At 46.0% G+C, this 17,431-nt stretch overlaps 1 protein-coding gene across 3 annotated transcripts in view; it reads left to right on the plus strand.

Annotated features, from left to right (window-relative positions):
* The window catches only part of COL6A3 (collagen type VI alpha 3 chain), a 100,493-nt gene that overhangs the window by 67,102 nt on the left and 15,960 nt on the right, over positions 1-17,431 (plus strand). For all 3 annotated transcript variants that reach the window (XM_036767455.1, XM_036767456.1, XM_036767457.1), the window contains 12 exons: positions 1,272-1,334; positions 2,624-2,674; positions 3,349-3,384; positions 4,295-4,357; positions 5,861-5,923; positions 7,740-7,772; positions 7,868-7,904; positions 8,005-8,016; positions 8,294-8,787; positions 11,496-11,592; positions 12,278-12,976; positions 14,569-14,671. In XM_036767455.1, the coding sequence (XP_036623350.1) occupies positions 1,272-1,334; positions 2,624-2,674; positions 3,349-3,384; positions 4,295-4,357; positions 5,861-5,923; positions 7,740-7,772; positions 7,868-7,904; positions 8,005-8,016; positions 8,294-8,787; positions 11,496-11,592; positions 12,278-12,976; positions 14,569-14,671 (1,751 nt within the window). The remainder of the gene's footprint in view (positions 1-1,271; positions 1,335-2,623; positions 2,675-3,348; positions 3,385-4,294; positions 4,358-5,860; positions 5,924-7,739; positions 7,773-7,867; positions 7,905-8,004; positions 8,017-8,293; positions 8,788-11,495; positions 11,593-12,277; positions 12,977-14,568; positions 14,672-17,431) is intronic.

The raw sequence follows: 17,431 nt of genomic DNA on the forward strand, positions 1-17,431 counted from the left end.
ATCAAGTTCTGTCTCACTTTCCCTTCTCTGAGCCTCACTTTTCTCAACTGTAAAATTGGGTTAGAAAGTGCCTTAGGAAGAACCCTGTTTGGAGAAACAAACAAGCTCTGCCTCTTAAGAGCTACATGACCCTGGATAAATTACTTCATCTCTCTGGGCCTCTGTTTATTCATCTGTAAAATGAGGGGGTGGTCTAGATGGCCTCTAAAGTCCTCTCCAGCTCTAGATCTAATCTCTGAGATTCCTTCCATCTTGGAATCCGTGGTTCTATTAACTCTCTGGGTCTTGTTCTGCATAGCTGGAAAATTGCATGGGTTGGTTGGTTCCTGCCAAATCCAAATCTGTGAGCTGTGACCCTATGAGAGCAGCCTGGTGGCTCAGTGGATAGAGCACTGGACCTGGATTCGGGAAGAGCTGAGTTCAAATATGGCCTCAGACACTTACTAGCTGTGTGACCCTGGATAAGTGACTTAACCTCTGTTTGTCTCAATCCTCTGCAGAAGAAAATGGCAAACCACTCCAGTATCTTTCCTGAGAAAAGCCCGTGGACAGTACTGGTGTCCACAGGGTCACAAAGAGTTGAACATGACTGAACAACTGAACCCTGATCCTTGATCAAATTCTTATGCTGTCCAACTCAAAAGATCATAGCTTTAGAGCTTGAAGGAACTTGGAGGCTGTCTAGTCCAACTGTCTGAGTTTTACAGAGGAGGAAACTGAGCTGGAAGGAGGGTAATAGACTTTCCCACCTCATAGGGATGTGAGGAGGGAAGGGCATTTATAGACATATGAGCCGCCATTGCTAATTCTCCATCTCCAACCTTTCCACAGATTGATGCTATGAGAGATTCCTTCTCTCTCCTCCCTTTGTTCTACCACTAGTAGGGTTAGAGAGAGAATAATTGCAAGCTTTCCTGGATGGTTTCCAGAAGTCCTCATCAAGGTGTTGTGGTTTCTTAAATCGCTGAATCAGAGGAACAAACCACAAAAACAAGAGTCTTGAAGCCTACACATAGCTTTCCTTAACTGGCTTTGGTGATGTGATCTGTACTGAGGTCATGTGAAGCTTCTACAGAAATCCATTTCAGTGTAGTTCAATTTAATTCAATTTACTTCAGTTCATTCTAAGCCTACTCAACTCAACCCACCCCAACCCAACTCAACCTAATCTATTCCAACTCAAATCACCTCCACTCACTCAGGATCAAAGAAGGGCTTCTATCCACAATTTGAAGCAGGAATGGTGTTTGTTAAATAATCTCTTTTCTTAGGGTGAGCCTGGAGAGCTTGGTCCAAAGGGAGGTAATGGGCTACGTGGACCTCGGGGAGAGATGGTAAGTTTGAGAATCAACTTGGTTCCCAGAACCTTGCATGGTTTCCCTATGGAGCCATGACTCTTAAGGACAAAGATGGGGCTTACCCTCAGGAGGCTTTTTTCTGAGCTGACACTGTATCCTGAGGGAAGAATGGAGATGAATTCTAGTCTAGGCTTCATCTATCTCCTTGGTATCAGTTTGAAATTATCAAGCTTAAGAACTTTTGGTTAAAATGTCCTTTCCTGGGATAATAGTGTCTGTTTGAATAGGGTTGTTTAGTTATGGTGTTAATTAACTGAGTTTTGAAAACTTCTTGTCAAAATAGCAGTCCCAGAGATCACACACAAGGGTCTTCAAGGTATTGGCTATTCTCAGAGGGCAGTACGGTGGAGTGGATAAGAATTATGCATTTGGAGTTCATTCTGGCTATAGTCCTATTAACACAGGGAAAGCTGCAGAAGGGATAGGTTTTAAGAAAAGTCAAAATCCTGAGATCAGAGCATGTGATGGCACCCAATTACAGCAAGAAATCAGAGGTCTTTCCTGCAGTTCTATATGGACTATAAGATGCAACCTCAGTAAGTTCCATTGGGTGACCTCCCTCCAAAGTTTCTTCTAGCTCTAAGCCTAGCTCTTCTAGCTTACGGTGTATGATCCTATGACCAATTGTGAAGCTCACGAAGGAGCACATCTCAAAGTTTGATAGAAGAAAGAACTTTTTCACACTTCCAGTAATAGAAGGGGTTGCCTGAAATAATGAGCTCCCTGGCACTGGAAGCATTTAAGTCAAGGTTAAGTCACCTGTCAAAGATGCCATAGAGATAACTAGAACACATGACCTCAAAGGTTCTAGGATTTTCTAATCCTACTTTTGAATGGTCTCACAACCAGTCCCTCTTGTACCTTTATCATGAAAGTCAACAAGCATTTATTAAGTACCTACTATTTACAGGTATTTATTAAGTACCTACTGTGTGCCAGGAACTGTATTAGGTGCTGCAGATACAAAGAAAGGTAAAAGACAGTCCCTGCCTTAAAAGAGCCCTTATTCCTCATTCTTCTTTATTAACTATGAGTGGCATAAGCCAGATGTTGAGTGGGTGCCTCCAATTTGGAAAATGGATCCCCTTCAACTCACTTTTTCTCATCTCTGTTTAGCTGAGAGAGAGCACTGACTCTTTTAAGGCCCCCAACATGATGGGGTTTCTTGGGCAGTGTTTCCTTCTCCCCCTCCCCTGCTCTCTTAAGCACCAGGACCTCCCCACTGGATATCCAACTGATGGTCACATTGTCTTTTCTTTTCCTAGGGAGATGATGGACGAGATGGCATCGGCCTTGAAGGACAGAAAGGCAAAAAAGTAGGTGCTTCCCTCACGAACAAAGTGGCCCCAACCCATTCCATTGCCAAGGTGGCATCAAGACCTCTCACTGAAATATGCTCTTTATAGAGAAGAAGTAAATCTGTGTTGGTGTTAATTAACTGAGTTTTGAAAACTTCCTGTCAAAATAGCAGTCCCAGAGATCACACACAAGGGTCTTCAAGGTATTGGCTATTCTTCTCAAAGGGCAGTATGGTGGAGTGGATAAGAAGTATGCACTTGGAGTTTGTTCTGGCTATATTCTTATTAACACAAGGAAAGCTGCAGAAGGGATAGGGGCTGCTGAGCCTACCTGGCGTATCACATTCATAATGAATGCAATTGAATGAGAGAATGGATGTGAATGCATGTCACAGATGGTAAAATGCTGGAAAATGTAAGAAGCTATTATCACGGTGACCCTAGTCATCTTATCCCTGAATCTGTTACATTACTACTGTTGTTTCTTATGAACAAATACTTGTAATGCTTAGCTTTATTAATAAAAGAGCAATGTGAATGTTTGACAAAGAATCTTCTTTAAATAGAACTATATGAAGCCACGTTTCCTTTTATTTTTACATACATACATTTATAGGAATAAATATGTCCTTATTCCACACATTTAAATTGGAGCAGAATCTTGATCGAATCCTTTCTTGGTTTTGTTTTAGGGAGAACGAGGATTCCCTGGATATCCAGGACCAAAGGTAGAATGATTTCTTTCTAGTAATATATTAGCATGGCACTGTCATACACACCATGTAAATCATATTACAAATCAGCTGCTCTAAATCTGTCTGTACAACTCAAAAACAAGGGAGGTGAGAGAGATAAATGTAAAGTTTTACAGTTGGGTTCAAGCAGTCAACTTCACAAGTACAAGATGGGGGAGTCATGGCTAAGCAGAAGTTAGTTTGTGAGGGAAAAGAGCTGGGGCTTACTGCAAACTCACCATGACTCAACATTGTGACATGGCCCCTGTGAAAAGCTAATGTGACCTTTGGTTGCACAGAGTCCCACTATTCTGCCCTGATCTACAGTATTGTGTTCAGTTTTAGATCATTTACAAGTGGGAATGTGTCTAGGGATGGGGGACCCCAAGAAGGTAAAGATAACTAGGTTGCTGAAGGGGCCCAGAAACCATAGCATGAGATGATTGGTTGAGGAAAGTGAAGATGTTTAGCCTGCAGAAACACTCAGGGGCCACAATAGAAGTCTTCAAGTTTCAAGAAGGCAGTTCTGTAGAAGAAGAGGGAGATGTTTTCTGTTTAACCCCAGAGGAAAGAGCTTTTTAGCAATTAGAGCTATCACCAACTGAAATTGGCCAATTTGTGATGGAGTGAGCTCCCTGTCACTGGAAGGGGTGCTCAGAGATTATACTACTTCTGTCAGAGATTTCTGCATGAAGTGAGAGACTGCCTCGATGACCTCATCGGTCCTTTTCTACTCTAGGATTCTATTCATCAGTTCATTTAGTTGCTCAGTATAAAGTCCATATACATCGAGCATCGTTGGTAGACTGAATTCAGTGGATTCAGTTACAGATCCAGCCTCTCTGACCTCAGCATAGACCTCCTTCCAAAGCTGAACTCACCTATTCCTTCTCTTTCTTCCCAGGGAGCGCCTGGTGATCGAGGTGTGGACGGAGGACCAGGGCCTAAGGGAAGCAGAGGCCGCCGGGTAAGTCAGGTCCTAGTATCATCCACCCAACCAGCGAATTCCTTTGTCTAAGCGGATCACCATGGTGACACGGCTTCACTTAGCCTCCCTAGACCTCAGTTTCCTCCTCTGTAAAATGAGGGGTTGAGCTGGATTCCTCCAAGGCCTCTTGCTGCTCTACATCTATGAGCCTGTGGTCCTATGAATAAATCTCAACTCCACGACACCACATTGGCCTCTTTCACACCCAACCTCTCTGGATGTGGAATAGGAACAGGAAGCTAAAAGACCTCCTAATCCCAAGGCCTGTTACCCTTCCCTCACATTCTGAAAAAAAATCAGGTAATTCCCTCTTCTGTGAAGTGACTTTTATTAAGGGATAGACCCAGAGAGCCCTTCCCAGCTTTGGAGACACAATAATTAGAACCATGGAGCTGTTAAAAGTTCTCAAAGTTGGAGCTGCCCCAACTGGTCCAGTGCATTAGTCAGCAGAGTAGCCCATCACCAGATGTCTGTTGAGTGTTTCCAGGGTGTTTCTGGGAATATTGGGATCCCGTATGTTATGTTTTCATTGCTCATCAACCAATGCAACTTCTCCACTTGACGGATGAACCCACGATGGACCTTGCTGGAGGTAAAATTCTTGCTGGATTGACTTGACCCCTGCAGCAGCTCGGACTGTGACATAACTCAAAGTCAGAGGTCGTTAACAAAAACTTATTTTAGGTGGGCTTTAGACAGCATAAAGTGAAACGAACTATTGGACAATTGTCCAATTAATTTCATTAATATAGATTGCCAACCCGAACTATTGAGTAGAAAGGTAGATTTTAAAAATTGGATTGGTCGTCTGCATTCAACAAATACCCTATGCTAGAACCTCATATCCACTTCTCTGTCTTATGGAGAGTCTTCTTTCTGGTGGTTCAGTCAGACTACAGCTTCACTCCAAGACCATGGGTCTCACATAGCCTACTGACTCCCCTACATCCACTTTTTCTATTGCCTTTGGGCCATCTAGACTTTTGATTCTTCTGAAATTGTGGCCGTCTTTGACTTGCAGCTAACCAACCAATCAACAAGCATTTACGAAGTGGCTGCTTTGCCTGGGATACAAAGAAAGACAAAAATAGACCCTGCCTTTGAAGAGTTAACACTATAATGGTTGAGGAGCTAAGGCATCATTAGGAGAATAATTCTGCTCGGTCCAGACAAAACACAAAATCCATGAGCTTTTCTGATGGCAGTTTAGCTTGAGAGCATTGAAAATGCCATTCATTTCTGGACCCAGCTCCTTACCTATCTTTGGAGCCTCTTCCAGATATATTTTTATGGCAGCACAGAGAAAGGCTTGGCCAGATTACTGAGACATCGTACTCTCCACTGAATTCAATGCCTTAGATTGACAGAGCCATCAATTACTCCCTTGAACCTAAACCTGGGCAAAGGGTAGATTTGTCCAAGGAGCCTTGAGAGCTCTGCCCTATGATGTGGAACTTACATGTTTGCTTTGCTGCTCTCCAGGGAAATTCAGGACCCCCTGGAGCCCTTGGACAGAAGGGAGACCCAGGATACCCGGGACCATCTGTAAGTACTCCTGTGACCTCCTGACTTAGCCACCTTCTCGATTTGCTAGTAGTCAGTGAGAGCCATCTGGTGCCCAACTTCCTTCGAACAGAGGGTTTGCTCCCTATTCAGCCTCACTTCTTGGGTGTTGCTGTAGAAAAGGGATAAAATCAATCTCCCATGTCATTTCAGTCTGCCTAAATGTGCACTTGGTATGTTGCTATGAATGGAAAAGTTAGAATTTGTTTTTTCTGTGGAATTTAGAGAAGTGAATTTAGAGAAGTCATCTACCCTGAGCCCTCCACTGTATAAAAGAGGAGCCTGAGGTCCAGGGGGGGCCCAAAGGACACAATAAATGCAAAGTGCTTCAGAAACATCAAAGCACCATTTGAGGGCCGGTGATTATGATTTTATCATGGCTTGCCTATATTCAGACAGGAGCTAAGGAGTAGGGCTGAGGTTCAGACCCAGCATTCTGGCCTCTGCATTTTACTCATCTTTTATTTGGGCCCTTGACCCCTTTCTTTTCACCACCTTCCCCAGGCTGATTGGTTCAGAAGTCATTCGTTTGTTTGTTTGTTCGTTCATTCGTTTGTTCGTTCATTCATTCATTCGGTCACCAAACGTCTATTATTATTGTCTGCTAGTCATTTCAATCTCTCACTTTCCACTAGCTCCTTCCCATATTTCCCCTCTATAAAGCCCCCCAAAACTTACCTTCTGAACCCCTACAAAAAGTCTTCTTTCGATTGTCTGCCATATCCAGCTGCCACCCAATCTCTTCTCTGTCCTTCCCTTATGAAGTTCCTCAAAAAGTGTATGTATGCTTGTCCACTTCTCTTGACCTGCTCTATTCATTCCTTGCCTGCCCCTTCGCTGAAGCCATTCTCATAAGGTCACTAATGACCTCCTTGTCACTAAATATGGTGGCCTTTTTCCCCTCCAGTCCTCATTCTCCTTTTGACATACCGTCTTCCTGGATGCTCTTACCTTTGCTGGCTCCCTGGTGCACCTCAACTCTCTTGGGTTCCTCTTCTCTCTTTAACTGCCCATTCTCTATTTTCCTGGAACCTCATTCAATTCCCAACCCCTCCACCCTCACCAAGGGTGCCAGTCAAAGGGTTGTCCTTGGCAAACTTCTTAACCATCTGTGGTTTCACCCACACAGTGGGAGAATTGGGGGAATTCCACAGAGTCTCTATCCCTGGACACCTTAGGGAACAGAATGATGAACCATCTGACCTAGATGGTTTGGACTTTCATCTGCTAAAAGGTAGCCAAGGATGTTTGGATGATCTTTTGGGGCCCTAGACAGTTTCCAGTTCTGCTTTTGAGTTCTCTTGTAGGAGGTACAGGACAGGTTTGACTCTTGGTTCTGCTTTTTATTGCCTGTGTGACTTTGGGCAAGTTGGTCTGTATCTGGGCCTCATTTTAACCATCTGTAAAATGAAGGGGCTGGACTAAAAGAGACAGAGGGAGAGAGAGAGAGGGAGGGAGGGAGAGAGAGGGGGAGGGGGAGGAGGAGAGAGAGAGGGGGGGGGGAGAGGGGGGGAGAGAGAGAGAGAGGGAGGGAGGGAGGGAGAGAGAGGCGGGAGAGGCAGTACAGTATAATGGCAAGAACACTTGTATTTAAATCCCAAGCTCTTTTACTCTTTAGCTGCTGAAGAACTTGTGTTATAAACAAAGTCTTTCATTTTTCAATTCCTTTTCTGGATGCCAAAGCCTAGAAAAAGTGTTAATTCGGGAGTGAAAAATAAGAGATTTCTTTATTAAACTTAAGTAATGATAGCGTGAAATGGTCCATAATTTCTAAGCTTTTCTTCCTTGCCTTTTTCAGGGCCATAAAGGCAACAGAGGAGAGTCAGTTGATGTAAGCTAAACACCACTTCCAATTCTGAGTATTGTTCACCAAGATTTTCCCAACTCATGCACGTTACTCATCTGCATTTTTGTTTTCTTTTAAAGCAATGCGCCCTGATTCAGAGCATCAAAGACAAATGCCGTAAGTCCTCAGATCTTCACCGCCTGCTCCAGTTACCTTGAACAATTAGGACCTGTGGTTCTGGAGACACTTCTCTGACTGTTTCTCTTTTCCTTTTCAGCTTGCTGTTATGGTGAGTCCTTCTCAATGGGTCATCCAGTGGGGAGCCCAAGCTTCCTGGCTCTGACATTCGCTAGCTCTGTGACGCCGGGCAGTCCGCCTGACCTCTCTGAGTGTCAGCTTCCTCACCTGTAAAATGGGGTCACTTGGTCTTCCCTTCCCAACTTTCCAAGGTTGCCCCAAAAAAGAGCTTTGTAAACTTCTGTAGAGATGGGGGCTATCATTGAACTTAGCTGTTTCCAGCAGTCAAGAAATTAATTGTTTTGAATAAATTTGCCTCTTTTCTGCAGGGCCCCTGGAATGCCCAGTTTTCCCAACAGAACTTGCCTTTGCTTTAGACACCTCACAAGGGGTCAGTCAAGATATGTTCAGCAGGATGAGGGACACCCTCCTGAAGATTGTGGGTGACATGACCATAGCAGAGAGCAATTGTCCCCGAGGCGCCCGGGTGGCTGTGGTGACCTACAACAATGAAGTGACCACGGAGATCCGTTTCCCCGACTCCAAGAGGAAGTCCATTCTGCTGGACCGCATCAGGAACCTCCAGGTGCCCTTGACGTCCAAGGAACGCAGCTTGGAGACCGCCATGTCCTTTGTGGCCAGGAACACATTCAAGAGGGCTCGTAGCGGCTTCCTCATGAGGAAGGTGGCTGTCTTCTTCAGCAACGGCCTCGTCCGAGCCTCCCCTCAGCTCAATGAGGCTGTGCTCAAGCTGTCCGATGCAGGCATCACGCCCCTGTTCCTGACCAACAGAGAGGATCGGGCCCTCATCAATGCCCTGCAGGTCTGTGCTATGGGCGGGAGAGGGGAGGAAGCCCACATCATCTTCCTGCCTTTGGGTGCTGAATCCCGGGAATGCCATCCCCATCGATGGGAGCAATGCCTTGGCTGAGGGTCATAGAAAAGCCCAGAATGAGGCAAATCTTAGACCTGGGAGGGAGCCCACAGGTCAGCTTTTAGGACAAACTCAGTTGAAGCAAGGCAGAGTCCCTGTGACATTGTCCCACCTGGGTAGAGGCCCTAGGCTCCTCTGTGAGACCTGGGCTGAGGAAGCTGATGTTTGAAGGAGGAAGGGCTGAGACTTGGTCAAGGTAGGTTCCTGAGGGTTGAAGCTACGGGAGAGCACACCATGTGGCAGCTTCCTATTTTAGGTAATTACTCTTGTTAACCAGGTACTAAGCTCCTTTGCTTTTACCACACAAGGGTGGATTGCGTCAGGACCCTCGACCTTTCACCACGCTCGGTCCCAGCCCCAGCTTCTCAGTTCTGCTTGTAGCTCTGGTGGATAAAACACCAAGTGGGCATCTCTCCTTCTGCCTTTTATTTCCAATACTGTTTATAATACATTAAGAAGGCAAGATGATTCCTCATTTGTGACCCAAATGTGATTTTGGGGGAGGATTGGAAATGTTATATCATCAGTGTAGGAGATTTCCAGTGAAAAAATTCACTATTCTAACGCAAGTTGTTGCTCTGCAACCACAAATTTTAGAGAGGGGTCTGGGGCATTGAGAGGTTAAGTGACTTGTCTACGGTCACAAAGTCTAGTGGCATCGGCGATGGGACGTGAGCCCCCAGCTTCCTGACTCCAAGGCCACTCCCTCATGCACCTCTCAAGGCAGAGGGACGATTTCTAACACTCATCTAAACAACTCCCAGGGTTTCCTTCCTCAGTCGATCAGAGGCACAGACAGAGCTGGAGTAAAATGTCCAGTCTGGAGAGTTAGCATCGTATTCACCCATTCCTACAGTCTTCTTCTTATTTTGTGATGCTCAGATCCTAGCTCAGACGTCGTCTTCTGCAAGAGGCCTTCTCAGTGCCCCCAGCGGCTAGTGCCTTCCTCTCTGAGGCTGCCCTCTGGCCGCTTCCTCCTCCTCCTCCTCCTCCTTCTCCTCCTCCTCCTCCCACTGCTATCACTACCACTACTGCTAGCTGTAGTAACAGCTATTAGTATATATAGAGCTGTGTACTTTATTGTCTATACACCTTCTCCTGCCCTCTGTGAGCCTCAGTTTTCTCATTGGAAGATGACCGGGTTTCACTAGCTCATTCCCCAAGTACTTTCCATTTGTATGGTTTTGTGAGTTTAATTCAATTCAATCCGATGAACTTTAATTAAGTGCCTACTGTGTGTGGGGCACTGGGGATACAGAGAAAACAACAAAACAAAACAGTCGCTGTCTCCAAGCAGCTTTCATTTTACTGGGGCTGGGGTGACGCTCGCTGGTGTTTTATCCACCAGAGACAAAACTAGGGCTGAGTAACTGGGGCTTGGCCTCAGGGCCCTGAACTTTAGAGGGTGCTGACAACACTTGTACTTTTACAGGACAAAGTGGTACGGGCGGTACGTGTCTCCACAGAAGAGGTGACATCTGGGTGGAGCCTCGTAAGAAGCTGAGGCTTCTCTTAGGAACAGATTTAGAGCTGGGAGGCACTTTAGAGGCTGTCAGGTCTTATTCCCCTCATTTTGCAGGTTGTGAAACTGAGGCACAGAGAAATTAAGTGATTTACCTAGGGTCACACAGCTAGTAACTCTCTGGGGTAGGATTTGAACTCAGGTCTTTGTGACTCCAAGTCTGGTGTCCTATGGAAGGGCATGGGGGAGGGAATGTTCCTGTGATTATACATATTGAAAAAGGCCAGAGAGACCATCTTGCCTCTCACCCGGCCTGGTGTTGACGGGTCTCTCCTGTGAGTCTGTGGAGCTTTGTGACTGGGATAAGTCATCACTGAAGGCTCGACCTTCAACTTGGATCATCTGAGGGGTGGAGGAGGAGGGAGCATCTTGCCCTGATTCTCTCTTCTGTCACTTGGTCTGTAACCACTGAGAGCCATTTGTAACCATTGGTTGTTGGATAAAGAAGGATGGACTAGAGTATCATGGATTCAGGCGAGACTGTCGGGTCACTGGGGCAGCTTGGTGGTGCCGTGGGCAGAGCACCGGGCTTTGGCCTCAGACACTTATCTGTGTAACCCCGGGCATTTGCCTCAGTTTCCTCACCTATAGACGGGCATCATAATAGCACTTACTTTACAGGGTTGTTGTGAGGATCAGATGATACAATGATTATAAAGGGCTTTGCACAGTGCCCGGCACATCATAAGCACGGCGGAAGTCATCGTCATCATCATCGTCATCGTCATCGTCATCGTCACCATTACTGTCATTGTTATAATAAGGCTCCCAGGGCAGAGTCTGTAGATTCAGCTCTTACATTCGGGGATTACGTTATCTCAGACGGGGTAGAAAGGAGGGGCGAGGAATGTTTCAATTTACTGGTCAACTGTTTGACTTGAGAGACACAATTCACACTGTATGTATTGTACATACACACACACGAATACACACACACCATATGCATGTATATATATGTATATATACATATATATGTACACATACATACATACATACATGTTCATACACACACACGTATTCACCCTGGCTTTATTTACCCGCACCCTTCAAAGCTGTCTCCTTCTGCCTAATTCAGATCAACAACACAGCTGTGGGCCACGCTCTGGTTCTCCCCCCTGCAAGGAACCTCAACGAGTTCTTGAAGAAGGTGTTTCTTTGCCACGTCTGCTTGGGTAAGGCGCGCCATATTGATAAAGGCTCAGTCTGCTCATCCGTGGGGTTGATCAAATTGGACCTAGTAGTGGGACTATTAGTCAGTCAACAAGAGTTTGTTAAATAATTCCTGATATGCCAGGCACTGTGCTGGGCCCTTGGGATACAGAGAAAGACAAGACTACTGGCCCTGGCCCTTTCCTGGAGGAATCACGTTTTAATGGGGAAGATGGCATGTATATGGACAGACAAGATACATCCAGGGTAAATGGGATGCAATTTTAGAGAGAATTGGTTGAGATAGCCAAGGAAACATCTTCTCTTGGATTGATTTTACATTTAGCAAGGGATGGGGTAAACTCATTTTGGCTGGTGGTGGGGTCCACAATTGTAACCTATGTCTCATTTACATCCACAGCTCAGCTTTCCTCATAGGATAGTAGTGATCTAAAGTCCCCTGTAATTGTCACAATATGTGTGGGTGGGGGAAGGCATTATCTGTGTTTTTGTTCCATCTCCTTACTGTTTGATATTGGAAAGCCTGAGATGGCAGTGGAAATCTGGACATAAACATGACTGTATAATGTGGAGATGTTTCCAGACTAATGCTTCCCTTATATCTTGATCAATCCATCTTCTTTCTAAGGGCAAGATCAGTCCCTAAGTGGCACAGAATTAAATGTCTGTTTATGTTTTTCTTTCTAGATATATGTAATCCTGACCCATCGTGTGGATTTGACAGCGTTAGGCCTGCCTTTAGGGACAGGCGAGCAGCAGGTAGTGATGTGGACATTGACATGGCCTTCATCTTGGACAGCTCTGAGACCACTACCCCATTTGCATTCAATGAGATGAAGAAGTACATCACCTACATGGTCAAGCAGTTGGATATCAGCCCTGATCCCAAGATGTCCCAGCATCTCACCAGGGTAGCAGTGGTCCAGCATGCACCCTGGGAACATGAGATGAACACCAGCGTACCCCCTGTCCACGTGGAACTCTCATTAACTGATTATGGTTCCAAGGACAAGCTGATAGACTTCCTCAGCAACCAGATGACCCTTCTGCCTGGGACCAGGGCCTTGGGAAATGCCATTGAGTACACCATAGAAAGTATCTTTGAAAGTGCACCCAACCCCCGGGACCTGAAGATTGTGGTGCTGATGGTCACAGGAGAAGTAAGGAAGTCAGAGCTCGACGACCTTCAGAGGATCATTGTCCAGGCCAAGTGCAAAGGGTACTTCTTTGTTGTCCTGGGCATTGGCCGAAAGGTCAATGTCAAGGATGTCTATGGCTTCGCCAGCGAGCCCAACGATGTCTTCTTCAAATTGGCCGACAAGCCCACAGAGCTGAATGAAGAGCCATTACTACGCTTTGCAAGGCTGTTGCCCTCCTTTGTCAACAGTAAGTACCTTGTTGAGGGAACTTCGGCAGTACAGGTTGGAGAAGAGAAGGCCTGGGGGATGTGATAAGTGTCATGAGGGCAAAGACTGTGTTTTGTCAGTGGACGCTTAGAACAGTGCCTGGCACATAGTAAGCACTTAATAAATGCTTGATGGTGATATTACATGAATCATAAAATCATAGATTTAGAGGTGGTCTTCTAGTCTGTCCTCTTATTTTACGAAGGTGGAAACTGAGTCTAGAGAGGTTAAGTGATGGCCAAATTCACACAGAGAGCAAACAGCAGAGCCAGGATGCGAGCCCAGCTTCTTTACCCCATCCTTAATGCCCTTTCCATTACCCCAGGGAAGAGGGCAGAGATTTATTTGGTTTGGCTCCAGTTGGCAAGTCTAGAAACAATGAGCGGTTGGTGCAAAGAGGTGAGTTTAGGCAAGATGTCAGAAGGAGCTTCCTGACATTTAAGGCTACTCCAAAGTGGACAAGGGGACATTCCAGTAAAGGCTGGGCATTCCCGTGGGGGGTGGGTCATGGAGGGGTCCATGAATTGGCTTCTGACCCCTCACCCAACTCTAAGATTCTGTGAATCTGAGGCTGTGAACTCATAGGATGGATGGATGACCACATTAGCTTAGAAGTCACAGGGCAACAAGTTTGAGATTCACAGATGGTGGGAGCATGTGAAACCCCCTGCCTTTGCCCCCTGACTCATTGGCTTTCCTTTGGTAGGTTCATTCACCTCCCCTGGAGGTGACTGGTTGTCAGCTCACTCATTTTGTGAGCTCTGTAGAGCTGTGTCCTAAAGCATTTTGTAGATAAGGGAAAGGGAGGCGTGGCACAGCTGAGCACATCACATGATCTTGCTCATCAATGTCAGATGGCTCAAACCTGGGTCTTCTGACTCTAAGAACAAAGTACTTTCCACCAAGTCACCTCTTTGAGGATCCCCTCCACAGCCTCAGAGGTGAGATTCAAACACAGATCCTCTGATTTCCAACCTAGTGTTCTTCCACTGAAGGGAATAATATGAAAGGAGATTGGAAAGGTGAGTGGAAACCACACTGAGGAGGGTGTTCAGGAGAGGCTGAGGATTTGTCCTGTATCCTAGAGGCAGGAGGGGAGCCAGTGATGACTTTGGCTTTGGGTAGGAGAGTCAGATTGGCATTTTAGGGATATCAGCTTGGCAGATGGTGGAGGGGGGATTTCCTCTACTCTTTAAGAGGAAAGAGCTTGGCTGAGGGGGAGAGTGGGTTTCTGAAATCTCACAGATTTCCCTGGCTGCTCCATTGCCTTTGGGCTCTGCCAGTCCTCCATGTTGAATACGTTTCTCTTCTGCCTAAAAAACAGCATGCCTTTACTATGGCTAGTGGGGCAGTCAGACACAAGAAGGTCAAGAATCTTGCCCCCTGGTGACTCCAAAAACTCCCTGGTCCCTCAGAGCCAAGACAGAGTGAGCCCTCAACAGACTTATGGGGTTTCCCTTAGCATTCCATCCTTGATCCAAGGCTTATGTGAATTTGTACCTATGTCTAATGGATTATTTCATTGATTAAAAAAATAACAAGCCTGCCTTTTCTGTTTCCTTTTCTGCATAGGTGAAAATGCATTTTACCTGTCTCCAGACATCAGGAAGCAATGTGACTGGTTTCAGGGGGACCAGCCAGCCAAGAATTCTATCAAGTTTGGCCAAAGGCAGATGTAAGTGAACTTTCTTCTCCAGAAACCTTCTCTGGGGAGGGGAAAGAGGAAACACCAAAATAGGGCCCTTGTTTTTAAAGTTGTTCATGTTACATTTAAGTGGTCTACTAGGTGGCCTTCAAGGCAGGGGGACAGGGGTTTAAGTCTTGACTGATACTTCAACAAATATAACCTACAAATATCAATTCACCTGTCTGAACTCTAGGGAATTTAAATTTTTTTAAGTAACAAGCATTTATTTTTTCCATTGAAAAAAAAGGAAAGAAATGAACAAACCCTTGTAACAAATATTCCTAATTAAGAAAAACAAATTCCCACATTGGCCGTGTCTGAAAGTATGTCTCATTCTGCATCTTGAGTGCATGCCTTCTCCTTTAGGAGGTGGGCAGAAGGTTTCATCATGAGTCCTCTGGAATCATGGTTGGCCACAGCATTGATCAGGATTCTGAAGTCTTTCAAAGTTGCTTGTGTTTATAATATTGTTTTTATTGTATAAATTGTTTTCCTGGTTCTGCTCACTTTACTCTGAATCAGTCCAGATTAATCTCCCCAGGCTTCCCTGAAACTATCCTTTTGATAATTTCTTCTGGTCTAATACTATTCCAATATTATGTGAAAGTTACAATCTAGTTGCCGATATGCATCAGTTGAGGGATTTTTCTGTATTGGGAGTCCCCATTCCCACCCCCACCCTCAAAGAAATTACAGAACAGTATTGGGAATGACTAGAGAGCTCTTGGAGGCTGGGCACAAGGCCATGTTTGTCCTTTACACAGCCAGGGTATTGTGTTGTGCCCAGGAAGATGGTAATTGCTTAGTAGATTCTCATTCATGCCCATGTGGGCATTGGCAGAGACTTAGTGTTCAACCACACAGTGACTGTATTTCCTGCCTTGAGGTCTGGGGCAAAGGAGTCAGAGGAACGGGGGGAGGGGAGAGTTACCGCAGTGACAGTGAGTGCGCAAAGCCGCCATGGCAGAGCCAGAGCCTGGCACAGGACACGCTTTTCCGGAGCGGTGTTCTCTTCTACAAAGGGCAAGGCAGCCAATCCCCTCATCAAGTCCCCGATCCGGGGGGTGACTTATATTTCAATCTGCCCAGACAAATGAATGTCTGTTTTTTCATTCTGCTGGGTCTGGGTGGCAGCGAGATCTCATAGAAAAAAAAAAAAAAACTAAGAACTTAATTAAATTCAATGCCACAAGCATTTACAAAGTACCTCTTAGATACAGGGATGCATTGAGAGCTAGAGGGAATCTTGAGAACCATCTGTCCAACTGCTTCATTTTACAGACGAGGACACTGAGCCTAGAGAGAAATGACTTTCCAAGGTCACACAGCTAGCTAGTGTCTGAGGAGGGATTTGAACTCAAGTCTTTTTTGATTCTAAGCCCAGCACTTCTGTCACTAAATAGCTGCCACAACAAACAGTCCTTGCCCTCAAGGAGCTTACAGTCTGCTAGAGAATAGCCGTGCCCACACATATGAAAATCCAAAGACAACACAACACTTTACAAAGTGTCTTTCAGAGGGAGACAGTACCAACAACGGCAGGGGAGCAGAGGACTCTCTCTGTCTCTGTCTCTGTCTCTCTCTCTTTCTCTCTCTCTCTCTCTCTCTGTCTGTCTCTCTCTGTCTCTGTCTCTCTGTCTCTGTCTCTCTCTGTCTCTCTGTCTCTCTGTCTCTCTCTGTCTCTCTCTCTCTCTCTCTCTCTCTCTCTCTCTTTCTCTCTCTCCACCGTATTCCCAGGGTGGTGAGTCTCCAAGATCCCGTTTGTTGTAAAGAGCTTTGGTCACACAAGGTTATTTTGTTCTTACAACCCGGTAAAATGCAAGGGACTGAAAGATGGGGTTCCTGATGGGAAAGCTGAGGCCCAGAGCGCTGAAATAGCTTGTTTAAACTCACGCATGTTGGCAGAAGTGGAATTTGAATTCAATCAATCCATTAACAAATGAGCATTTATGAAGCACTTTTTATGTGCCAGTCCCTGGACAAAAAGAAAGGCAAAACCCCAGCTTTTTCTGATGTCAAGTCTAACGCCTTGTCTACAATGCCCACCGCCTTTCTGCTTAAGTACCAGAAGAAGCATGCTTTTGGTGGGGGAGGGGAGGTGGGCAGAGCGGGGAGGAGCTTGGTCCAGACCTGGGATTTCATTTGTGTAGAGATCAACCAAGGCGTCACTGCTCCAGATCAGCCTTGGCTCTGCAGTTCTTGGCCCTAAGTACTGCCTGTAGATCTGAGCATTTAGGAGATGTCCCCAGGGTCACCCAGCAGTGTCAGAGGCTGGACGTACTCAGATCTGGTCACTGAGGCAGGCTCCCTTTCCACCACGCTGTCCCTTCTGTCCTTTCTCTTCTCTCATCTCTCTTTTTGCTTCTCTGTCTCTGCCTCCCCCTCTCTGTCTCTGTCTGTCTCTCTTTCTCTGTCTTTCCTTTTCCCTCTCTGTCTCTCCCTCTCCATCTCTGTCTCTGTCTCTCCCTTTCTGTCTCTCCCTCACCCTTTCCCTCTCCCTCTCCCTCTCTGTCTTTCCCTCTCCCTCTCCCTCTCTGTCTTTCCCTCTCCCTCTCTGTCTCTCCCTCTCCATCTCTGTCTCTGTCTCTCCCTTTCTGTCTCTCCCTCACCCTTTCCCTCTCCCTCTCTGTCTTTCCCTCTCCCTCTCTGTCTCTCCCTCTCCCTCTCACTCTTTGTCTCTCCCTCTCCCTTTCCCTCTCCCTCTCTGTCTCTCCCTCTCCCTCTCCGTCTCTCCCTCTCCATCTCTTC

Source organism: Trichosurus vulpecula, chromosome 7 (assembly GCF_011100635.1).
Source record: "Trichosurus vulpecula isolate mTriVul1 chromosome 7, mTriVul1.pri, whole genome shotgun sequence".
NCBI lineage: Eukaryota > Metazoa > Chordata > Mammalia > Diprotodontia > Phalangeridae > Trichosurus > Trichosurus vulpecula.